General features: G+C 44.0%; 1 protein-coding gene across 2 annotated transcripts; it reads right to left on the bottom strand.

Annotated features, from left to right (window-relative positions):
• Positions 1 to 1208: 1208 nt before the first annotated feature.
• On the bottom strand, positions 1209 to 25384 carry THNSL2 (threonine synthase like 2). Of its 2 annotated transcripts, none has more exons than XM_068278572.1 (9): positions 25229 to 25384; positions 19255 to 19530; positions 17686 to 17880; positions 14076 to 14228; positions 11403 to 11633; positions 8769 to 8914; positions 6361 to 6486; positions 4522 to 4673; positions 1209 to 1490 (listed from the first exon to the last, which is right to left on the bottom strand). In XM_068278572.1, exons 2-9 carry the CDS (start codon positions 19475 to 19477, stop codon positions 1286 to 1288), a joined length of 1431 nt encoding a protein of 476 aa, XP_068134673.1. In that variant the 5' UTR covers positions 19478 to 19530; positions 25229 to 25384; the 3' UTR covers positions 1209 to 1285. The 2 variants fall into 2 exon arrangements, with proteins under 2 accessions (XP_068134673.1, XP_068134675.1); XM_068278574.1 differs by having other exon boundaries at positions 19255 to 19485.
• Between the last annotated feature and the right edge of the window lie 920 nt (positions 25385 to 26304).

The raw sequence follows: 26304 nt of genomic DNA, 5'->3' as shown, positions 1-26304 counted from the left end.
GAAGACATTCAAACATTTCCTCATTAATCTCAATATACTACCCCACCCGGAACCTTAGCTCCTCCCAACAGACCCTTTTGTTTTCTAGCTTGGTCATCTCTTATTCCCACATCCAGGACTTCTCATGAGATTCACCAATATTTGTTTTGTACTATATACAACACTACTAAAGATGTTTTCGCTATGTAAATAAAAATAATAATGTAGTGCACCCACCTCACCAAGAAACGTCCTTGCAAGAGCTGCAGTGGTATCGGAAATGGTGTTGGTGGAATTGTGCATGGCCATGACTTAATTTTGGCACCAGCTGGTCAACAGCTGTTATGAAACGCTATGAGCATCCTCAAGAGAATAAGGCAAGCGGTATCCTTGTGTCGTAGCCACAGCATGGTGGCATACCCTGAATGTAAATCAATATGTTCCCCCCATTAAAGCACACCTGAAGTGGAGACGGGGAAAAAGTTGTTTACTTCAGCAGTTGGAAGCTTTTGAATGGTTCAAAGGCTACCCGTATTGTTGTATAGCACACTGTTCCAATGCAGGGTTCCTCTTCACCATCTGGCTGTGCTGGGCCATGGACAAGCTCATTAGGATTGGGCATGCTTGAATAAGGTCTGTGCATTCCGCGTCTCTGAAGATTTCAGAAACTTTGACACCGGTACTGGAGTGTCAGTGTGAGGGATGATTGGTGTGTGTATGGGAGAGCTTAGTTAATGGTTTACTGTCTTTTTGATGAATTGGATGAATACAGTTGCAATTGAATATTGGAATTCCTGAGCGGTGTCACATTCATTAGGTCATTAGTTATGTTTGCATATTGGCAGTTTAGGGACCATCATGATGCGGTGAGTTATGCGGTGTATTATTACTGAATGACCAGTGATGACACTACAACATTTCATTAATATACTAAAATAACTTTCGGGTGATAATTAAAACTTTATTATACCCCTCCCCCCCCCCCCCCCCCATATACTTCAAAATGTATCTCTATGCAGTCAGATAACACCTGTAGTGATTCCCATAACTGGTTTGTCTTTAACTACTAATAAATGTCTGAACCAAGCCTGGTGCTAGCACACAGTCCTTAAAAACTGCTTGTTTCTCTTTTTTTTCCATCATGTTTTATTTTTTTCCTATGCAATTTGAACAAAATACGTTTGTTAATCTGCATAAATAAAAAAACTGCAAAAAAAAACCCAAAAACCTAAAATTAAATTGTGAATTTATTTTGTAATAAATGTAGAGGTAACTATTCATTTATCAGATCCATGAATTTATTTGTTTAGTTCTTTGAGCATGAGCTGTCAATGGCTTCAATTTTGTCTCGCAGAATTTGTTCCCAGTCATCTTCCTTTGTCAGCAATGTGGAGCGGCAATCTTTCTCCATCAAGGCCTGGATCTCATCAGGGATCTCAGGCGTCAGGTTGGCCTGAAGAATGACCTCCTGAAACTTAGCAGCTGAGGCGGGTGCCAAACAGCATCGGGGCCTGTCAATGGCAAGAAAATGTGAAGCGCTTAAAGGGACTCCGAGCTCAACTTAAAAATGAAAATAGTACTCACCCGGGGCTTTCTCCAGCCCAGTGCTGGTCGGGAGGTCCCACGACGGCGTCCTGGCTCCTCTCCCAGTCCCCGCTCCGGAATGGCTGCCCCGCAGTAGCCCGGTGACACTTGGCCGAGTGTCGGGCTCCTTCTTCCGCGTATGACGTGGCTGACGTCACCACGCCGGCCGCCTCGCGTCATCACGGTGGCCGGCGTGAAAGTACGGCGCATGCACGCTTTAATCGTGCATGCGCAGTACTTTTACGCCGGCCGCCATAATGGCGCGAGGCGGCCGGCGTGGTGACGTCAGCCGCGTCATACGCGGAAGAAGGAGCCCGACAATAGGCCGAGTGTTGCCAGGCTACAGCCGGGCAGCCATTCCGGAGCGGGGACTAGGAGAGGAGCCAGGACGCCGTCGTGGGTCCTCCCGACCAGCACTGGGCTGGAGAAAGCCCCGGGTGAGTACTATTTTCATTTTTAAGTTGAGCTCAGTGTCCCTTTAAAACAAACACCACCATGTTATACAGTATATATTAAAAAAATGTAAAATACTCATATGCACATACAAAACATGCATTTATCCTATGAAATGGATACAGGAACAGTAGGCAGCACCCAACCATTTAGGTGCGACATGCTAAGGCCGTAGTCCCTCTGTCTCCAGAAACAGGAATGTAGTCAAAGCGAATAGAGACCAAGCACCATCTTCAAAAGTATTTTAAAGCTCTTTTATTAAGGCATCAATAAAGTGCAGGTCAAGAAGGCATGCTTCAGCGACGTTTCGAAATGAGCCTCCTTTCTTTATCAAGCCTGCTAGCCCTCAGAGCCCCTAACGGGATCTGAGCAGCTTCTGCTTTCAAATAGCTGAAAGGGCTGCCATGTTTAAAAAGCTACTCCCTGCTCTCTTTTCACTGCAGTTATCCAGCCTTGATGTGAGGTTCAACACGTCACTTATCTTATCTCTTTGAAGTAGTCTTCCCCCTCCTTCCACCTCCCTTAAGGCCCATACACACGTCGGATTTTTTAAAACGACGGGTCGTTTGGACGTCCCGTCGTTCAGTCGTCCGGACGTCAAATCGGGCATGTGTACAGTCCGTCGTTCAGCTGATAAGACTGGTCTTGAGCGATCCACCTGGCAGATCGCTCAATACCAGTCTTATCAGCTGAACGACGGACTGTACACACGCCCGATTTGACATCCAGACGACTGAACGACGGGACGTCCAAACGACCCGTCGTTTTAAAAAATCCGACGTGTGTATGGGCCTTTAAAGGATACTGCAGCCGAAGGGCTGCAGAGAGATAAAACCTGCATTGTGTAGGTAAAGAAAAGTACATACTCACCGCTCCCCTCGCTCCCTGCCGTCGGGTCCCGCTCGTCAGCCTCAGCTCCCGGTACTGGCCGACTCTCCTGACCCCTGACCCGGACATACTGCGCCGCACATGCGCAGTATGTCCTGTAATCTTCGCTTCTGGCGTCGCATCATGACGCCAGAAGTACGGACACTCCCCCGCCTCCTGCGTGTGTGCGCTCCAGCGGCTCCACTATAAAGCTAGCATGTAGCTTTATAGTGAAGCCGCTGGAGTGCACACGCAGGAGGCGGGGGAGTGTCCGTACTTCTGGCGTCATGATGCGACGCCAAAAGCGAAGATTACAGGACATACTGCGCATGTGCGGCGCAGTATGTCCGGGTCAGGGGTCAGGAGAGTCGGCCAGTACCGGGAGCTGTGGCTGACGAGCGGGACCCGACGGCAGGGAGCGAGGGGAGCGGTGAGTATGTACTTTTCTTTACCTACACAATGCAGGTTTTATCTCTCTGCAGCCTTTCGGCTGCAGTATCCTTTAAGGTGGCCATACACTGGTTAGATTAGCAGCAGATAGATCATCAGATAGATTTCTGATCTATCTGATGTGTTTAGGAAAATTTTTTACTAGGTACAGATTTACAATAGATTTCAGTATGCCATGGGCCGGAGAAAGAGGATTACTGCCTGTAATTTTAACCCTAAAGGTGCGTACAATAACCCTAAAAATATGGTTAGTTATTTAAAAACACTTTCATTTTTCCTTATCTGTTTAAATTTAAAGGTGCTTACACACGCACTACTAAATGCAACGATGGGCCTGCTGGACCCTCCCGCTGGGCGGTCTTTAACCGACAGTATGCGCGCGTGTTCGCGCTGTCGGCGAACTGATAAGGCTGTTTCTGTAGAAACAGCCTTATCAGTCCGCCGACAGCGCGTACACGCGCATACTGTCCGCTAAAGATCGCCCAGCGGGAGGTTCCGGCGGACTCGTTGCATTTAGTAGTGCGTGTGTAAGCATCTTTAAATTTAAACAGATAAGGAAAAATGAAAGTGTTTTTAAATAACGAACCTTTTTAGCAGGCATTTTTAATTTGCAATCGAGTTGACCTGGGAGTTAAAAATGATGCTCAGTTCACTTTAAGCCTGCAAGCCCTTTTTCGTTTAAGTTAGCCAATAAACGGTATCATCCTGATTCAAGACTTCTTGCTTTTACTGATTGCTAACACGGTACAATACTCTACTGCTACTACTAAGCAAGGTACAGGTGACTTGCTCTTTCTTTTCTTATATAAAAATGACCTATCTAGTGACTGGCTTCACACTATTTCCAAATGGTGATTTGGGCTGTGTGTATGTAAAACTGTTACTTCTTGGGCCCAGATCTATTCACATAAGCAGTTTGTGTATAAACCTAGCCCATGGAGGTTGCATACCTTTGTCAATCTACTGCTGTATGGCTCAAATAAAAATGTTTGGCACACACTGTCTGCAATGTTAGCAGTGGGGCTGGTAAATTCTACTTTTTGCACGTGCACAGGTGCCATTTAAGCAGAGAAGTTTCCACTTTAACTGTTCCTTGTAGAACATTTTAGAAAAGACTGAAAGCACTATTAGAACCTGCCATCAACACTTACGAAATGCAAACCTGGTATAAATAATGATATTAAGTACTTGTTATGGTTGTTGTCCATTTGTTGGTAATGGTAAGACACAGCTACGGCAGAATGAGGACACAGCTGATAACCGTTGTCCTCCCAACATCGTCTAATTGTTCTCAGAATTTCATCATCTGTAACAGAGCAGGAGGTCATCGCTGCCAGCAGCTGGAGAAAACAGGAAATACAACAACAGAATTCAACAATGCAAAATGGTGGCCAGGCATGCCATAAACAAAAGCTCCATGAGTTATGTAATTTTACGATAGATGTTATGTGCTGATACGTATAATAATAATTTTTGTTATTGTGTAATCTCAATTGACAACATTAATGTAAACCTGTAAATGTGTAATTTAATCTGTTCTTTAAAAAACAAAGCAGATCATGATCCTCTCTGGCGGACTCGCTCAACATTACAGGTCTATGTAGAACTATTTGATAAGCATCCGTTACTGACTGTCTCACTTGTTCTACCTTGTTTAAAGTTAACTGATGGGGGCCCTCCTGGCCAACTGGTTCTATCAGTTATATATTTGAGTACTACCTTTCTGGTTCCCCCTGGGGTCGAGTAAATACCAGAATGGATAAGTAGATGTATAAATAGTCATGTAGACAAACCTGACTGCTCAGTCGTTTTGTTACCTGTACACTTTTGGTCTGTATTAGCACCTGTTGCTCTGCTTGTTTGTATATTGAATTTGATTAATCTCAATAAAAACTTTATTGATGAAAAAAACAAACAAAGCAGATCGAGAGCCCCAATAGTAGAATATGTCAAACCAATTGGTCATAAGAGTAAATATATGAGAATATACTCACAAAGGTGGGTTACCTCTGGTAACCACTCAGTAGACAGGTAAGGAGATTAGACCTGACCCCACTCGGGTTAAAAATGTCGCTCTCCGTAGAAGTAGAAGAAAGGGGGTAACACCCCTCCACCAAGGGTGGACACTCAGAATAAACAATAGTTCAAAATGGAGGCGCCAGATAAGGATAAAATAGTTAAAAACCATTTAAAAAGGGGGAGGAAGTGGTGGACTTACCTCCCACAAGTAGACACACGATTAGTTATTCACTGAAAAATATCATTATTCAAGTAGACTCCAGAATGATAGCAATAGGTTTCACGGGTTACATTCTGCTTCATCAGACAACATGTGGAGCTTGTAAAGATCCAAACCAGGCATGAGCACCTCCGGAGGCGCTCATACCTGGTCTGGATCATTCCCCCAGAGGGTCTTCCAACCCTAGTTCACACCTGTATCACATCACTACACAATGTCCTCTATGCAGGCCTCCCAAACAAGGACCTGTACCACCTGCAATTAGTACAGAATGCTGCTGCCAGATTGTTAACAAACCAGCCTCGCAACTGTCACATAACACCAATTCTTCACTCTCTGCCCTGGCTACCTGTAAAATGGAGACAACTCTTCAAGATTGGACTGTTGACATTCAAATACCTACACAATTTGGGCCCTGGATACATGAAGGACTTACTGGAACTGCACCACACCCCTTACAACCTCAGATCAACAGGAGCCATAAACTTGATAATTCCCAGAATGCACCTCAAAACCTTTGGAGCCAGAGCTTTATGTCATGCTACCCCACTCAGTAAAGACAGCCCCATCCCTTGAGTTATTCAACTCTAGACTGAAGAGCAACCTAGTTAGCCCAGCATTTGCAGACTAGTAGAATTCTTCCTCTGCAACAAAATTACTTAATGTAATGGGGGAAGGGGGTGCCAGAGGGCTTCAGAGTGCTGTTTTGTTTTAGTGAAATCTTTGGTGAACAGGTTATTTTTTAAAATTAGTAAAATGGCCATACAAATAATTTGCCTATGGCACACCTTTCTGTGAAGATCTGGGGATATTCTGAGCCTCTTTTTGTCATTAAATTCTTCCATCATCTGGTTGATCTTTCTGCTGTCACCATCAGAAGCCAGCCACAATATTCTCTCCATGTTGTACGGTTCCTGTAAAGAGATCATGGCAAATGCTATTCTCTTTGCTAGATCTAGAAAAGAATCATTTGTAAAAATCCAGGACCAGGTTTACTAAATCACCTATGGTGTCTGCACTGCCACTATAGATCCTTGGCAAAGCAGGTGGTTTGGGCACTGTGCACCGACTGCGAAGAGGTGGGCACTGCTATAGTAGTAATGCTATAGACCGTAACCCGCACAAGGGTAATTTGGGATTCCAGTGATCACCAGACCCCGAGTTGCTACGACTCCATGGGAATGTAAACAGCAGCAGGGTGAGTCATCATTCAGCTCACCCTATGCCCAACTCACTGGCGGCGTACATACGTACATATACCTTGAAATTTCTGTAGATACATCAGGACCTATGTTATGAATACGTCAAGTAATACAAAAGGTTATGAATATGTCAAGTAATACATTATGGTTGCAGACCACAAAAGATAGTCTGCAACCTATTATTGTACCGATAGAGGTCGGCAGTGGACAGAATTAATGTCCACACATTTCAGTCCAGTCATTCGGTAATTCTTCCTACAGAATTCACTCAAGAAAAAAAATGAATGAGTAGAATCATACCTTAGGGATGTGATTGAAAAATGTAAGTTAAAGAATGTCTTACAACGAATAAGACAGAATTAGGGAGAGTTCTGTAGGCAGAGTGACAAAAGCCATAATTTTCATAAATGTCTCCATTTGGTTAGAGTTTCCTCAATACATTTTTTTAAAAATTTATTTATTTAGTGCCGACATAGTACGCAGACCTGTACAGAGTATATAGTCTTATCACTCACTGTCCCTCAGAGTGGCTCACAATCTAGTCCCTGCCATAGTCACATATCTATGTATGTATTGTGTAGTGCATGTGTCATAATCTAGTCATAATCTAGGGCAAATTTTAGGGTTATCCAATTAACTTATCTGTATGTTTTTTGGGATGTGGTAGGAAACCAGAGTGACCGGAGGAAACCCACACAGACACGGGGAGAACATACAAACTCCTTGCCGGTGTTGACATGGCTGGGATTTGAACTGGGGACACCGTGCTGCCCACAATACATACAAATAGAGATATACACACACACACGCTCTGTCTGGCGCAGCATGTGTTGTATACTGGCTATGCTCTGCATTCTGCTATTTCCATTGACGATGCCAACTTGGTATATATTTTTGCTGCATAGTCAGGAGAGGCTCAATACGCACAGAAACTGTTGTCCTTCTTGTCTTGCATGTTTTCTCAAGAGCAGACAGGCTGGCCTGCCAACCAACTGCATATATCCCTCCCTGCAGAGATTGGCACAGAGCATGGTGTAAGTAGGATGGAGGTACTGTAATAAGAGCTCTACAATGGAGGTGCTGTCTGTAGCCACATGGAATAATGGCTAATTCACTAATAGCCCCCTACCGCTCACATATCCAGAATGTTTTCAATGCATCTGTAATTGGTTAGACTTTTATCTGTAAAACAGAAAATGTAGGCTTTTGCTGCTGGAGTAAAGTGTCTTGTAGACAATATAAGCCAGGTTAAGGGCTGGTTCAGACGGACGTTTGCAGAGCGTTTACAGCCAGCGTTCAGGGCTTGGTGTTAAACGCTCCCATTCAAGTGAATGGGAGCGTTTGTACCAAGCTTTCAAGCGCGTTTACACAAACGCGGCGTTTGGGTCCCGATTTTCCCTGGCGTTCAAGGAGCCCCTGGAAGCTATATGTAGCTTCCAGGGGAGGTTAACCGCGACGGCTAATGTCCCCCTAGGGGAAGAAAAAACGCGACCGCATCCAAACGCACACGAACGCTGCTGAACGCGACGCCAGCAAACGCAACGCCTCCAAACGTCCGTCTGAACCAGCCCTAAGGCTAGGCATCAGGAAAAGGGTAACAATTGGGGTAAGGTTTGGCTTAGGCATACTGAAGAGGTTAATGTTATAGGATAGCATGGTTTTGTAAGGAGAATTGGCAATAAGGAGGTTCAAGAAATAATCCATGGCAATGTAATCAAATGCTCTGCCCTTCACTGCATATACTGTATGTACTTCAATGAGGCCTTGGGAGCCTTCTCCAAAACTTAATGCAGTTACAGCCCTCTGAGGGAGTCCCAGGTCAAAATTTGCAGAGCGTTATCCTGGAACCACACTACTATCCACTGTAATCCCAAGGAAGGCTTGCAATCATTGGCCAAGAAGGTGAAATGCCTGGAAGGGTCATCACTAGCTGCACCCACCTGTATAGTGAAGTGCTTTAAAAATACCCTGGAGAGGCAAATAATGCTGAGTACCTGAATATCCATTGCAGAAGCCAGCGTCATCTCTGTATTGCTTAATGATAAGTCTCCATGTTGAATGGCTCTGTGAATAATGTCATTTTTATTGACAGCAGATACTAGTTGGATGGGCAGCCCCATTTTCTGTGCAATATAGCCCGCTGTGAGAGAAAACGGAAAAATATTACATATGAGTAGCATTTCGGCCTGTGTCTGCCAGTGATTACATAGCCCTGTCCCTTCCTTATAGTGGCCATAATGCTATCGAACAGAGCCGTCTTGATCCATTCTGTGCTATGAGGGAGCAAGCAATCTATATGTGTCAGTCTGGATGCTCCTCATGAAACACAGATGCTGGGATGTCTCAAAGATTAGTCAAGCATACAATATGTCAGTGGTCCTCAAACTAAGACCCGCGGGCCCAATGCGGCCCACCGAGGCTTTTTCACTGGGCCCCAAACACAAAATGTACAACTTATAGATGAGGCTCACTGCACTTTTGAATATTGGCAGCCCACATATAGAATATCAGTGCTGGCATCACCCATCCACATACTGTAGAAGCCAGCAAGCAGTCATTCGCTGGCTTCCAATCCAATTCTGCATCAGGTGACACTGCTGTCCAACTAGATGGCAGGTTATCACCTGGGTATGCATCACTGTCTTGTGCACAAAGACGTTCCTCGAGCGCCGCATGCCTGAATGGCTGCTGTTGGGAGTTCTTCTCCAGGCATGATTGGGGTGGGGGGATCAATACTTAGATTCAATGTAATGTTAGTCAACATCATTTTATGTATGTTCTGGCCCTCCCGGCAATCTGAAGTATGTTGACCTGGCCCTTGACAGAAAAAGTTTGGGGACCTCTGCCATATGTTTTGGCTAGGACCAAATTACAATTCTACTCAAAATAGGTATAATTTTTATGGGGAAAGATGATGCCTCAGTTGTCTGCAATGCATTTACAGCTTAATCTTACAGAAGAAATCCTAAATCCCTGAAAGCTGAGACTACAAATTTAGAGTGTATCTGCAGTATCCGGGTCTCTGTATCCCTAGTGGTTACTCCACAGTAATACATTGAACTGACTATCCAGGGAAACGGTATTATTTAGAATAGCTGTAGATTCCGTACAATATAATATTGTATCTGTATGAACAAACTAATATAATACAGTATTATTCAAACAAGTTATGATAATGAACATAGATAGGTATAAACAGTTATAATAAGAGAAATATTCTGCTGGATAACTAATTGCTAAAAGAAATACAGATTTACTTTCATAAAACTGAAGGTTTTTGCAATTATTCACCTTTATGTAACCAATATGGAACTCCAGTGATGCATCAGTTCTGATAGAGGAAGTGAATATGTAAATCATTCCTTTATGTCCCTAAAAAGCTAAGCAAACATAGAGACACTGCAGTGTTCCTGCAGCCTATTCGTTTTAAGGTGCATACACACCTTTAAAGGATACCCAAAGTGACATGTGACATGATGAGATAGACGTGTAAGTACAGTGCCTAGCACGCAAATAACTATGCTGTGTTCCTTTTTTTCTTTCTTTGCCTGAAAGAGTTAAATATCAGGTATGTAAGTGGCTGACTCAGTCCTGACTCGGACAGGAAGTGACTACGGTGTGACCCTCACTGATAAGAAATTCTCCTTTTTATCTCTTTCTTGCTCTCAGAAGCCATTTTCTGCTAGGCAAGTGTTTTATAGTTGGAATTTCTTATCAGTGAGGGCCACACTGTAGTCACTTCCTGTTTGAGTCAGCCACTTACATACCTGATATTTAACTCTTTCAGACAGAGAAAGAAAAAAAAAAGAACACAGCATAGGTACTTGTGTGCTAGGCACTGTACATACACACGTCTATCTCATCATGTCACGTGTCACTTCAGGTATCCTTTAACAGATGTCGCTGGTCAGTGATTAGGACCTGATCCCCTTGGTGACATCGCTGGGCAACACACACACGTCAGCTGTGTAGCTGAGGATGCACTGTGTTGCTATGCGGGGGGGGCGGGAAGACAAGGAGGGATGACGAGAGGCGCATGCATGACGTCACGTGGCAGGTGGGAAACGGCGCAGACAATGGGATCGGTGGGGGAATCAGCCTCGCCAGGGTTGAGTAGATCAACCCCAGCGAGGCTGCTCACGGGTTGGGGATCGGACACATGCCTGATTATCAGCTGAGGCGGTCTCTACTGATCCAACTTGTAGACATTGTTCTTCTCCATGAGGAAATATGCAAATTATTCCTTTATGTAACCATATGCTTCCCCATATGGTCGCATCACATGTCTACCACACAATGAGAATTTTCGCCTCCATTACATTGCGAGGTTATCACAAAACAACATGTATAGTGATAGAGTGAAAGGACCCTTATGCTAGTTACACATGATGCAATTTTCTGACAGATTTACTCTCAGATTGACTATTTCCAATGTGTCCAATTGGATTTTTGATCAACTTTCCAATTGATTATCCATAGAAGTGAACAAAAAATAGATTCGAAAATCTATCGGAATCAGATCAGACATGTTGTAAATAGTTGATCTGACAGTAAATCTGTCAGTAAATTGCATCGTGTGTACCTAGCATTAGACAGCTCAACAATAGCAGAAAAGTTTCTTTCCCTACCTGTAATATTCCCTGCTCCACCTGTTGGTACAACTATTTCCACAGGGAGCAATGTTTCACCTGCCGGGGTTGGAGTGCATCTGAAATATCCATAGAAGAAATGGGCTATTTGCACCATTACTCGCCCCCAATTAACAGAGTTGGTGCTCATCAAGTTATGTTTCTTTGCAAAATCTGTGTCTGCAAATAGTTTTTTGATAGGTACATCCAGGTCATCTGATGTTCCATCAACTGCAAAAAGAGATCAAAGCGATTGGTGATTCATTTTTTATACTAAGAAAAGACAGACAAACATAAAAATGGACATTCCTTTCAATAAATCCCCAAAATTTATATTGGCAATGTGCTGCCACAAGTGCTAGTTTGCAGAAAGACACAGACAGACGCCTGTCTGTCTGTGTGCCTCTTACTCGTCTTATCCTCCCCGGGTTCATTAGAGCCTGTGCCTGCCTGCATTTGCTACTTAAAGAGTGTTACCCATAAGGAAGCTAGTGCAGGCGGACACCGGCTCCAATAAACCCAGGGAGAACTCATAGGTCATGGAGCAAGTAGGAGGCACACAGGTATGTAAACTAGCGCTTGTGGCAGGCAGACGGGCAGGTTTCCATATGCCACACTGTATAATATATGTAATCCTCCTCCCCAACCCATCACATTGCACAATATTGCAATAAAATAAACAAAGTGAAAAATAATAGCTGGGTGGTGCCACTATCTCATATTGCATCACACCAGCATATCATTAGATCTTCTGTTATATCCTATGACAAGATACATCCAGATATTGGCATGAATAACAAAGAGACACAAACAGTTTACCGTGATCCGAAGAAACGTAAGTAATGATATGCACTACAAGGAAGCATAGGAGTGATATGGAACGTGAGTGGAGTACATCGGCTAAGGAGGCGGCATGGGTACCGTATTTTTCGGACCATAAGACGCTCCAGACCATAAGACGCACCTAGGTTTAGAGGCCAAAAAACAGGGAAAAAAATATATTCTAAACCTGGTGTGTCCATGGTGCAGGGGCATCTTGTGGAACATCTGCCACCAAGCTGTGTCTTCGGCACACCTCAGCAAAAGGCAATCCTTGATGCTCCTCCAGCTGAGTAACCTCCAATGCCCCCATTGTCTAAGTTTCAAAGTAAACTGGGACTGCAGATGTCAGAGCTATATAAATAAATAATTTCGGTGGCTCAGATGATACAATTAACTGTTTTGTTCATTAATACGTTTTCTGTAATGTAGTATAAATTCTTGTAGGCCATAGCTAAACTAATGCTTACAGCAAATGCCAACTAAGTGAATAGGTACAGTATATACAAATAAATAGCCCGGCGTTTGGTGCCCCCCGCCCATAGAAAATCCATGCAGCTCCCAGGTAAGGTAATCTTCCCTCGCACCACTGAATCATTGAATCCAAATAAACAGCCCGGCGTCTGCTACATAGAAATCCTGGTGCATCTAAATCACCAGCAATCCATACTTGCACACCTGAACCTGAAAATCCTGATAGACAGCCCGGTGCCTCCCGCTGCTAAAGTATCGGTAATCCAAACCTGCACAAAAGCCCTTACCCAAATAGCGAGACGCTCCGAGTCCTCCTCTTCATGTGTGTTCTTGGTTGCATCGCCGCTAGCCGCCAGCGTGACCCCGGGCAGGACATGTGCACGTGCGCACCGATCGCATCATTAAAGTCGCCGCCAAACTAGGAAGTGCTTGCCAGCCAAGAACCAATCACGCACGGGGGCGCTGCCACAGACAGCCAATGATGCTGCTTACTGCTCCTGATTCCTTTCCTGATAGGAGCCATTGGTCCCGCCCGCGGAACTACCGGCTCCTATCAGGAAAGGAATCAGGAGCAGTAAGCAGCATCATTGGCTGTCTGTGGCAGCGCCCCCGTGCGTGATTGGTTCTTGGCTGGCAAGCACTTCCTAGTTTGGCGGCGACTTCAATGATGCGATCGGTGCGCACGTGCACATGTCCTGCCCGGGGTCACGCTGGCGGCTAGCGGCGATGCAACCAAGAACACACATGAAGAGGAGGACTCGGAGCGTCTCGCTATTTGGGTAAGGGCTTTTGTGCAGGTTTGGATTACCGATACTTTAGCAGCGGGAGGCACCGGGCTGTCTATCAGGATTTTCAGGTTCAGGTGTGCAAGTATGGATTGCTGGTGATTTAGATGCACCAGGATTTCTCTGTAGCAGACGCCGGGCTGTTTATTTGGATTTAATGATTCAGTGGTGCGAGTGAGGATTACCGGCACTTTAGCAACCAGCCACTGGCATTTCTACGTGGGGGGCACCAGGTGCCTGGCTGTGTATTCGGACCATAAGACGCACTGACTTTTTCCCCCCACTTTTGGGGGAGAAAAAGTGCGTCTTATGGTCCGAAAAATACGGTAAGTTTTAAAGTGTGCAAATTGCCTGGGTGTCCTGCGGATCCTCTGCCTCTAATACAGTACTTTTAGCCATAGACCCTGAACAGGCACACAGATCAGATGTTTGTGACTTCAGTCAGACTGAATTAATTGCATGCTTTTTTCAGGTGTGTGAATCAGACACTACTGCAGCCAACGAGATCAGGACTGCCAGGTAAATAAATATGGCAGCCTCTATATACCTCTCACTTCAGGTGTACTTTAAGAACAGAAATGGATAGACACCATACCAGCAAACACATGGACATTATCTTCAATCACTGTTGTCATCTGTCTCTCCTGGACCTTTGTACAGCGGCCATGTGGTAACAGAACGATAATGTCAATGTTCGCAATTCCTCGAACGCTCTCAATAGCTGCACTTCCTGTGTCCCCAGACGTTCCTGAAACACATGCAGAAAAATATACATATATATATATTGTTTATACTCAGGATTTCTACAGCCCCAGCATGTTAAGCTCTGCTTCATACAGTACATATATAAATATACATTTCTCCTGTAAAGCTAGCCATATATGGTTACACTAGAAGGTCCATTATGGCAATCAATCAATCCCTGTCTGAATGAAAACTGATCAGACAGAGATTGATTCCCTGCCACCTTGTCCACTACATCTCTGCCAAGGCTCGTACACACGTGCAATTTTTCCGCCCACCTATTGTCCATACTTGGTCTGTTGGACAATACTTGGGCATGTGAACGTTTAACAAACGACTAGACAAGCGACTGATAACAGGCGGTTTGCCTGATCCAAAAGTCAGTTCAACTCACATGACTGTTGGGCTAATATTGTGCGGTTGGACACGTGTGTAGAAGTACAGTAGTTTGAATGACTTGTACTTGTTTTGAATGTGGCCAAATCGTGCAGTCCTTGTTTGCTTCCATGCGCAGTATTATTATTATTGACTAGCGGAAGACCTGACGTTGCCCGGGTATGTATTTGGCTGTTGTTGGCTTCGTCCACTTTTTCCAACCTTAACATACAGACAAAGTTTATGATATTTCAGGTTACTCTGCATCAATAATTTAAATTTTCCCATATCAGAAATCTGATCGTCTGTTTGTGGCTCTGTCACCTTTTCTGAATTTGAACCCCAGTCGCCCAATGACCAACTGTACCAGGTTTGAGGCCTTTGCTGCTAACAGTGCAAGAATAGCATCAATTTATCATATTCCCCTTGAAAATCCATAGGTGAATTTTAATTGGATGTTGTAGGCCCCAGTCACCCAATGACCAACTCTCCGAAGATTAAGAACCCTTCCATTAAAAGTGTAAGAATGGCTGCAGTTTATATTTTTCCATTGAAAATTAATTGCTGAAATTTGATGTGCTGTTTTATGCTTCCCCAAATTTTTTACCTTGGTCACCAAGTGACCAACTTTGCAAAGTTTGGAGACTCTGGCTTTATTGCTGTGAAAATGGTAGCCTTTTCCATTTTTTCCATTGCCGTGAATGGGTGAAATCTGGTTGGCTGTTTATGGTTCCGCACAGGTGTGCGGGGAGGGGGGGGGGACACGAGAACCCCCCCCACACACACACACACACACCCACACACTTTGTTCAGTTGGTTGGTGTGTGGAAAATATAAGTTGTGCAATTGCTTGGTCTGCGGTTTGTCAGATCAGCTTTTGAGCGACTGCTACTCCTACCTCAGCTGCTGGACAGAGATTTACCCACATGCCTGATCACTTTCTTGATCAATAAACTGCCTAAAATGGATCAAAAGTTTAAGGTACGTTCAGTCTTTAGCAGTAAGGTCTTGCATTATTGCAGAGCTAAAGCTCACTTTCACATGAGCAGTTGTCAGTAGTATGACCAGTATCTATCAGCTACACCAGTAGATCTGACAAGTGCTTGTGGGCAGCTGCATGCGTTCTGCATGGGCAGTGTGGCGGCTATCCTCTGCATGTTCATCTGAGTAGGTGATAGCTACCTACGTGACTTGATATGTGGCAGTTGTATCCAGTAGCTGACCTACCATGACGCAGCCTGAAGCTCCTGCTTCAGGTGGCAAATTACCTGGGGGTGGAGCCGGCACAGTGACATTGTGAGCGGGGGTGCAGGCTTGGAAGGGGTAACACCATTCCTCCCAGAAGTGGGAAGGCTTGCCGACATCACTCCTGCCTCCCTCTCTGTGGCCCCCCTCCTGTGTCTCCTGCTGAGAAACATGGACTTGCCACATGGACAGGTGGGAGTTTTACAAAAACGCACTGCTGTGCCAGATCTGCAAGGGGACACAGATGGGGGACCCACAGAGAGGGAGGGAGAAATGATTTTGGCCCCCCTCCCCAACACTTCCAAGCCCAGCAAGGTGGAGCAGCAGCAAGAAAAAAATTGACCACATGCGGAAAATAGTGTACCATCCCTGGTAGTGTCCACACTGCATTTCAATCACTAACACACATGCGCTTACAAATGCTACTATACAGCTGCATGATATAATAAGCGGGTGGCACTTGTTGCCCGGCAGCTCGACAGTTACACTGCATAGCAAGCACACAGTTCAGCTGTCTGTGTGACAGAAGTCTGAATTATATATCACAGCTGGTCTGAATGTATTATTTACTAGATTGAATAGACACACTTCACTGACATGAATAGGAAAACAGTGCAGATTTCCCTCTTCATTCTTAGCCATCGTACTGCTCAGATGGCAGTTAGATTTATCAAATAACTGCGGCAGTTCATATTTTTGATAGCACTGTGCACAGGCATGAAATAAAAATGTTTTGTGTGTGCTTTTTAAATAATAATTACAAAAATAAAATCAATATCCCCACACTCCTACTCCTAAAGCCTTTTGAACCTTTTCCTATGCCGGCTGTTATTCCCCAGGGATATGGGAGCCCACAAAAAAGGGGCAGCATTTCCTGAGCAATAGCAGCCCAACATGGTCCATAATATTAGACAAGTCTCCACTCCTTTCTAAAACACCCCTTCTTAACCTCCTGGGTGATAATCCCGAGCTGAGCTCGGGGTATATCGCGCAGGAGGATTTCTCAGGCCCTGGTGGGCCGATTTGCATAATTTTTGTTACACGCAGCTAGCACTTTGCTAGCTGTGTGTAACTTCCGATCGCCGCCGCTCGTCGCCGATCCGCCGCTACCCGCCGTGCCACGCAGCCCCCCCCCCCCAGACCCCTTGCGCAGCCTGGCCAATCAGTGCCAGGCAGCGCTGAGGGGTGGATCGGGACTCCCTCTGACGTCACAACGCGCCATGGCGACCGGGGAAGCCCAGCAGGAAATCCCGTTCTGAACGGGATTTCCTGCTTACTCTGATCGCCGAAGGCGATCGGAGTGGGTGGGGGGATGCCGCTGCGCAGCGGCTATCATGTAGCGAGCCCAGGGCTCGCTACATGATTTAAAAAATATTTTTTTTTTTTTTAAAAAGTGCTGCGCCGCCTCCTGGGCGATGCAATTGTATCGCCCAGAGGGTTAAAGGGGCTCCTCCTAATACATCCCTGCAAAGAGTTTTTTGTCATTTACCCTTTTACTTTAAGTGACGCTTACTGAATATTAGAAGAGCTCATGTGATGATGGCACTTTAAATTTGCTTCATCAGTGGAACAACAAACTAAAATACTTTGCTTGATTGCTTATCACTATCTCATGGCTATTATTATTTTATTTAATACCAACAGTGTTTGTGGAAGTAAACAAATAAGTACCATATAGTACTGACCGTTTACTAACTGAATAAACAAGGAAAGTGGACAGCAAAACAGTAGGCAAAGTACACAAAGCAGAACAAATGCACCATGGCACAGAAAGGCAATGTAAGGGAATATACTGTAGCTGAGTGCATGATAATGGAATATCTACAGTACTGACGACATACCAACTATAATGTTCACATGCCGCTTGTTCTTCGTCAAAAAATAGTTCAGAAATTGTCCCACACAGGACATGGCGAGGTCTTTAAAGGCGTGTGTCGCCCCATGCCACATCTCCAGGACATTCAGCTCATTTTTCAGCCTAGAAACTGGGAGGATGTCTTTGTGTCTGAAGCGTTGTAAAGCTTTGTCAATCAGATCTATAAAAGAAATAGATATATGGCTACACAAATACAGAAGGTGAGTGGTTAGGCCCAGTTGGCTTCAAATCTTTTCTTCTTAAAGAGAATCTGTACTCTAAAATTCTTACAATAAAAAGCATACCATTCTATTCATTATGTTCTCCTGGGCCCCTCTGTGCTGTTTCTGACACTCCCTGCTGTGATCCTGGCTTGTAATTGCCAGTTTTAGGCAGTGTTTACAAACAAAAGACATGGCTGCTAACAGCATGATGTGATAGGCTGAGAGGAGCTCAGTCTGTGACTCACACAGAGCCTGCAGGGGGCGTGGAGAGGGTGTGTATAGCTTCTATCCTATCACAAGCAGTGCAGCACATTCCAGCCTGAGTGCCTGAGCCCGACAAAGCCGTCAGAGGAAAGAAGATTAGATTATATAACAGAGATAATACAGCCACTGTGCAACTTGGAAAGGCTGCAGTAAGACAAACCACATTAGAACAGGTATAGGAACTTATAGGATAGAAGAAATAAGGCTGAACATTTTGTTACAGAGTCTCTTTAAGGTATGGTATGGTACACAACCAGATAAAAGTCAAACAAAAAAAGTGTACAATTCTGATGTACTTGTTTACCATACTTGAAGGTGTCCCTGGATCCTCCTGAAGCTTACCATTGCCCTCATCCTCACCTTTCCAGCCCATCAACAAGCGCTTGTCGATGGAGCTCGTCTACACTGTGCAAGCACAGATGACTTACACCTGCGCACTAGCAGAGAGTAGCACAGCCTCTGCTTTTCCCCCCGAGCCTTGAGTGATGGCTCCGTGCTACTGAGTATTCCTGAGCTGCATGCATGTGTGCAGTGCAGGCAGGCAAGCTGAGTAGAACTTTGGGGGTCCCAGCCAGCACTGGAACGGATATAGGGACAGGGGAAGCCTCTGAAGGATCCAGAGGCTTCCCTCTCCGGAGGTATTTACATTTTTGCCGTAAAAAGTCCCAGATTTACTTCACTGGTCCAAAATAAGCATGCAGGTCAGATGCTCTACTATGATCTGACTCCACTGGCTGCATGCTTGTTGCAGGTGTGTGACTCTAAAAGAACTAAAGCCTTTCAGCATGACAGTCAGGCGACTGGCATTGTTTATAAGAAAATGAAGATGGCAGCCTCCATATTCCTCTCACTTCAAGTTCCCTTTGAACTATAATATTTCTATTACGATGGAAGAAATCTTTACCTATTTGCTTCTTTCTACAAACCAAACATGCTTCGAGAGGTAGTAGAGGATAGGGGGCTGTGGCCCATGGAGCCGTAAAGAGTTGGACTTGACTGAACAACACACTGTATACAGTATATATTCCATGCATACAGAACACAGTTGTTTTAATATTTTATCATACCATGTAAATCATTCCGGGGGATGACTTGGGAAGGAATGAACAGAGCACACACTTCCTCCACTAATTCCTTGTAGGAGAGAGAGCTCCATGCTCTCAGGATGGGCACATCCAGCCTCGGTATTTGCTCTGGCATGTAAAGACCACCATCTGGTGCAAATCCAGAAAACAACACTTCTTCAAAGCCCACCCCTGACACTCCTCCACGCGTGCTGGAGTACTTCATGCTTGCAGCTGCAGGCAGGGCCGGATTTCTGCAAAGGCCTCAAAGGTCACGGCCTAGGGCGGAAAAAATCAGAAGGATAAAAGGGCGGCAGAACCTGAGAGAGATAAGAGGCTGCATGTCAAAATAAATCATTTCTCCTGTTACTAAGCGCCCCGGCTTTGCTGCACACACAGTCAGAATTCCAGAGCTCCGTGTATTTTCCTTACTTCGTGGTGTGCGATGAGACAGTGCTATCTACTGAACATACAAGCTTCAGTTTATTGCCAGGGGTGATAGAAACATGGATCACAATGTAGACACAATTTCTGATGCAGTAAAAGTAAACATTTTAACAGAATTATTTCCACTTTACAACTCAAGCTGGGCTAAACAATGTATTGCTGGTCAGACTCTGTTAATGACTTGAGCCATTCCTTCTCCTCTCTCCCCCTGGATTGTAAATCTTAAACAGAAAGAAAAGGTTTGTTTTCCTTAGAGAGATTTATGGCAGCCCCTTCTAAGCTAAATCTTAACCCCTTGCTGGCTCATTTTAAAGGCAGCAGTAGTCTAGTATGAGATAGACAACTTCTCTATAATTATAATTGCAAATGTACTGTTGTATACTTTTGTATTGTTACATTCTGTTTTGTATACCAAAAGTAATAACATACACTAAAAATTAATATTTGTACCGTGTTGGCAAACAGTAAAAAAACACCTGTGAAAGAGTCAGTACAATAAATACTATAAAATAAATGCAACAGATCTGTGATTACAGAAGAGCAGAGAGGGAGATGAACGCCGCTCTGCTACTTCATGCATGGTACACACCATGCAATTTGCCATCAGATAGATGGGCTCGAATTGATTATTTCCGACAGGTCTAATCTGATTTCTGATCAGTTTTCTAATCGACTTTGTATAAGTGATCGGAAAATCGATTCAACCCATCTATCTGTTGCGTACCAGGCATTAGGGACTCACTGCTCTAACAGGAAAACAATCATTCATCATTTTTCAGAGAGAAAACATTCATAGGTATCCTGCAAACAAGTGATCGTTAAGGCTCATACACACATCAGACTATAGTCTTTGAAAAATGAAAGATCACAGACCAATCTTGCCACCCTTCATGTAGTACGAGAGCCATACCTATAGGGCCCTTTTCCACCTGCAATCGCTAGCGTTCACGCTGAACGCTAGCGATTGCTGAATCGCAAAACCGGCGATTCCCCCGACTTTTGCGGCTGCGATTTTGCTATGCTATGCACTGCATAGCAAAATCGCGGCAATTATCGCTCCGCCGCGCGTTCGCGTCCCCGACAAAAGCGAATCGCGGTAGTGGAAATGACCTACCGCGATTCCTATGTTAAAAAGCAAACCGTAGCGATTGTAAAATCGCTAGCGGTTTGCGGTTTTGCGATTCAGCCAGCGCAAACGCGCTGGTGGAAAAGGGCCCTCACAGTCTATTCTATGGAGCTGCACTCCCCATCAGATAAAAATCTTTGCAAGATGCAGCACACACAGATGCTGTACAGACACAAAAGATCAGTATCTGCAAAAGATCTGTTCCTGCCACAGATCCGTTCCTGGAAATTGCATTCATAGTCTATGAGATCTGCAGATCATCATACACACCTTGTTTAACTGACATTCATCTGCAGATCAGACAATCATCTGCAGATCTGAAAATCCATCCTGGTGGATCGGATCTGCAGATGAATGTCTGTTAAACAAGGTGTGTATGATGATCTGCAGATATCATAGACTATGAATGCATTTTGCAGGAACAGATCTTTTGCAGATACTGATCTTTTGACTGTGTACAGCATCTTTGTGTGCAGCATCTTGCAAAGATTTCTGTCTGATGGGGAGTTCAGCTCCATAGAATAGACTGTGTAGGTGTGGCTCTCATACTACATGGAAGGGGGTAAAATTGGTCTGTGATCTTTCATTTTCCTAAAGGCTCATACACACATCAGACCACAGTCTTTGGAAAATGAAAGATCACAGACCAATTTTACCCCCTTCCATGGAGTATGAGAGCCATACCTACACAGTCTATTCTATGGAGCTGAACTCCCCATCAGATAAAAATCTTTGCAAGATGCTGAACACGTTCAAAAGATCAATATCTGCAAAAGGTCTGTTCCTGCAAAAGATCTGTTCCTGCAAAATGCATTCATAGTCTATTATATCTGCAGATCCTCATACACACCTTGTTTAACAGACAATTATCTGCAGATCAGACAATCATCTGCAGATCTGAAGATCCATCCTGGTGGATCTGATCTGCAGATGAATGTTTGTTAAACAAGGTGTGTATGAGGATCTGCAAATATCATAGACAATGAATGCATTTTGCAGAAACGGATCTTTTGCAGGAACAGATCTTTTGCAGATACTGATCTGTTGCATGTGTACAGCATCTTTGTGTGCAGCATCTTGCAAAGATTTCTATCTGATGGGGAGTTCAGCTCAATAGAATAGACTTTGTAGGTGTGGCTCTCATACTACATGGAAGGGGGTAAAATTGGTCTGTGATCCTTCATTTTCCAAAGACTATGGTCTGATGTGTGTATGCACCCTGAGTGTGTGTGTGTGTGTGTGTGTGTGTGTGTGGGGGGGGGGGGGGGTGGTTGGTGGTACCGGACCTAGGGCACTGGGAAGTCCAAATCCGGCCCTGGCTGCAGGAAGACACACATACATACAGTAAATAATCTACACGGAATATATCTATACTCTACACTACCCTTTCCTGTTACAAGAAAGAAAAGAACCAAAATATAAGACATAGAAGGTGAGAGACATCAACAACCCTCTTCCATGGAAAAGTGAAGACAAAAACGAAATATACTGTATAAAAAGGTCATACACACATTAGGTTCAACTCAGCCTTGGCTGGCACTAAAGACCAGTGTTGCCAACTCGTCAGTAAGGAAAGTAGCTATTGGCTCGTAGAAGTCGCTAGTAGTCGCTAGATGACATCATCACGTAATATGCATAATGCACGCTGCACATGCAAGTTATTTGCAAATTCAAAAACCGAAAGTAAGACACAATTCTGTCATATGGCTTTCATAAAGTTACGTGACACTTATTTGAAGCTTGAATGGGGGGGGGGGGGACTCCTGTGAGAGGACGGGCCTGTCTGTGAGTGCTTTGGGACGGGGGAGGGGCTGGCAGCGGCAGCTGCTGTGGCAAGTTGAGAAGAGTCAGTACAGACACATCAGAGTCAGTAACACAAGAAAAAGTCGCCAGATTTGTCGCTAGTCGCTTTTTAAAAAAAATTGTCGCTAGAGGGATTTGAAGAGTCGCTAAATATAGCGACAAAGTCACTAAGTTGGCAACACTGCTAAAGACCACCTTGGGCCAGAATCTAGTGTGTGTACGGAGGCCCCTATACGTCTGCGAGAGGTCTGGCATGCCGGATTATCTCACCCATACGCTGCCCAACGCTATTGTTCTCATCCTTGCTCCGGCCCCTCCGACATGTCCAGCACTAGTGATGATCATAATCAGCTAATTACATTTACGTGAAACTTAGCGTACATTTTCACAATCATGCCTATTCGTAATTACAAATTGTTAATTCAACTGATTTGTGTAATCATTCGTAATTTCACACAAAAATTAATGTAATTTTGTGCCGAGTTTGGCAGTGAACAGTAAAGCCCCCATACATGCATATTGTCACAATGCAAAATTGCTACATATGTTAAGAAGAATAGTAGGTATAAGGCAAAAAAAGGCCTAGTTTTTGAAAAAATCAAATTTAAATATGCAAAGAAAAATGTTTTTTTCAAAAATGAGTTTAAAAAACATTTTTCTTTGCATTTTTAAAATAAATTTTCTCAAAAACAACTTCTTTTTTGAAAAATTATTTTTTCTGACTTGTACCCACTATTCTCCTTAACATATGTAGCAATTTTGGTGGCAATAACATGCATAGGGGCTTTGATATTCACCGCTAAAGGCAGCACAAAATTATGTGAAAATTATGAGAATTATGCAAAATTACAAATCATTACAATTACATACAAAATAAATTTCACATTACGATTATGCTGCGTAATTACGATGCGTATTTACACATTGGCGTAATTTCTGCTCATCACTATGCAGCACATAGTCCCTCCAATAGTGACATAATACATGGCTAGCCTGTGCTGACATGTCTGAACAGCCTCAGCCATGAACTGTCACCCAAGGGACCATAACAACAGTAATATGAAGTGTGAACAAGGATGAGTAATGCAGTACATTAATCCTATAAATACAAATATTAATAAAAGGCTAAACACAATAAAAGGCAGACCACTAAAGTCCTCCAGCCTTAGACACCCTGGAAAATCGGGCCAAATGCCTTATTTTGAGGTTAACAAATTGAATCTCAAAAATCGGAAAGAAAAAAGGGGCACCTCCCTAAATAATGATGTATTGAGTATGAAGAAACTGGTGCATGAGGCCAGAAGTAAATACAAAAACTCACTTTATTAAAGCCAATGTGAAAACAATAAAATCAATTAAAACCAAGGCAATACCATGCCCAGCCCCAAATCCCTAATATAATGCAATAATTGCCATAAGCCCATCAATAAGACTAATATGTAGCACAATACAGTAAACGCAACTAACAAATGTAGATTGCGTATACCTACTGAGGAGCAACGATGTATATAATACCAGCATCCAAAATCAGTAATAAAATAATCAAAAGTTGATGCTGCAACATCACAGCTCCTCAGCAGTAAAGGCTGTCTAACTAAACGTGCAGCAGTTCCAATATAAGGAAATCTCCTGGACTATGCACCCATGATAAGTGCAAAAGGTAACTTGAATTGAAAAACAAAAATAAGACCTCATAGAGGATAAAAGTGGTTTGATACAAACAAGGTGAAACAATATATATCTGTATACATATATATATGCACAAATATGAACAGGTGCTGTGAGAATCAGCCAATGTGGTAAAGTGAGGTAATGAGGAGAGGCATAGAGCAGGAGAAAAGTGATAGGGCTTACCTAATAGAGAGTGTCTCAAGGGCTGGGGAAGGTTGCTAGGGCGCTCCTGCGCCCGTCCGACTAGTTCCGCCGAAGCTGCTGGGGGACAGATAGATTCCGGTCAGATTCGACTTGACAGAAATCTATCTGATGGTCGAATCTGCTGCAAATCTATAAGTGTATGGCCAACTTAAGTTGGGCCCCCAGGCTGTGGGTCACAAGGGGGGGGGGGCAAGGGAAAGGGTGGGAAGTGTGAGGGACCCCATCAAAGTGTTGCTGGTGGGGGGGGGGGGGGCATGATCTGTAGTTACACCCCCTGTCACTGTTACCAACTTTCTTACCTCCGGCCCTCATTCTTATGTTCAGGTTTGTGTGTACAGAAAAAAAAGGCAGCATGTGCTTTAGTTTCCCTTTCAACAAGCAGTCTATGCCAGTGTTTTTTAACATGACAGCATGCACCCTTTTCCAGATAGTCTTTAATGCTTTTAATAACTAAAAGTACTTTTGGTTCCTTTATATATGCTTTATTAATGATTCAATCCTAAAACTTACTATAATGATTTCACTATAGCAAGTTCAAGTACCCTCTGAGGCCCACATAACTACCCTTGGGGCAAGCCTACCTCTCTGTTGAGACTCTACGGTCTGTTCTAATGAGAATATATTGTAATATTAATGTGGTGTGAGTAGCAGTCTTCTGTACTCATCCATTGTAGAGATTCCCAGGATCTCCCAGGAGCAGACTGGCATTTCTCAGGCTCTGTGTACCTCGTGTCTTGCCTGCAGATCCTCCGCTCGACTAGCGGACAGGAAAACGTCACGCTGTGTAATTACTGTGAAAAGGTGCAAGACATTCACGTCTTCAGATCTGTATGACTGCGCTGTATCCTCCATCCATCTATCCCTGCAAACTTCTTCCTAATAAAAGAGTGGACTCTGATCTCAGCATCACGTGACCAGCTGTCTTAAAGGGGCAGCTGTGCTATTAATAACCTTTGCTGTCAGTGTATAGCCCAAAGTACAAGTTCCTCATTATGTAAGATAGTTGCTTTGCCTGGTTTATAAACCTAAATCTTAAAACAGAGTTTTCTTAGTCCTGTGTACACTGCCAGTGGCAGTGCTTGTTTACAAGCTTTCATCCTGCTAATTAAATCACTTGTGCAGGTGGGTGAAAGGGGGGGGGGGAGGGTGTCGGTCAGGAACCGGCCTGCGTATATGGTTCCCGACTGCGGGTTTGACCAGATTGAGAGGGGAAGCAGCCTTAGTCAAGTTAAAACAAGGCTGTGACCCCCTCAGAACACTTCTCACTGCCACCACTAGCTGTTGCTAGACACGTCCACTCTGCTGTCGAGTGTTTGCAATCCGCGTTTTCATACTCGGGTCAGCTTTGCGCTTTAGGCCGAATACGAGAACGCCACGCACACACACACAGTTGCAATCTTACACTGCAAAACCACTAACAGTCGTTCCGAACGATACTGTTAGAATTCCCACTCTGCTGTCGAGCGCAGAAGTGCCCCATACACACAATGCAATTACAATTTTATTTGGTAGTGTTGCTCAGTCATACAATCAGGCATGGACTTATCCACAATTACACTTCAGTCTCTTCTAGGCTATGAGTGTTAGTTTAGTACAGCAGAAGTTAAAACTTATTAAATAACGATTTAATATTTGAGGAAAAAAGTGGAACAATGCAGAAAACAATATATACAAAAGATGTACAAAAACAAAGTAAAAAGTTACAAAATAAAAGTTACAACGATACACACAAAGCTATTTGCTTACCAAAATAAACGGGGAAAAATAAACGTTACCAGCGTTGTTTGAATGTCATTGGCAGG

Source organism: Hyperolius riggenbachi, chromosome 1 (assembly GCF_040937935.1).
Source record: "Hyperolius riggenbachi isolate aHypRig1 chromosome 1, aHypRig1.pri, whole genome shotgun sequence".
Taxonomy (NCBI): domain Eukaryota; kingdom Metazoa; phylum Chordata; class Amphibia; order Anura; family Hyperoliidae; genus Hyperolius; species Hyperolius riggenbachi.
Note: the sequence above shows the minus strand (reverse complement) of the source record. Positions and strands in the feature narration are given on the sequence as shown.

Coding starts and splice junctions, on each gene's coding strand:
- THNSL2 (XM_068278572.1), bottom strand. CDS start 19,477: ATGAAGTACTCCAGCACGCGTGGAGGAGTGTCAGGGGTGGGCTTTGAA. Junction 6,487..8,768: donor CTTCTGCAATGGATATTCAG/GTACTCAGCATT, acceptor ATCTCTTTACAG/GAACCGTACAACATGGAGAG. Junction 4,674..6,360: donor CCCCAGATCTTCACAGAAAG/GTGTGCCATAGG, acceptor TGTTTTCTCCAG/CTGCTGGCAGCGATGACCTC.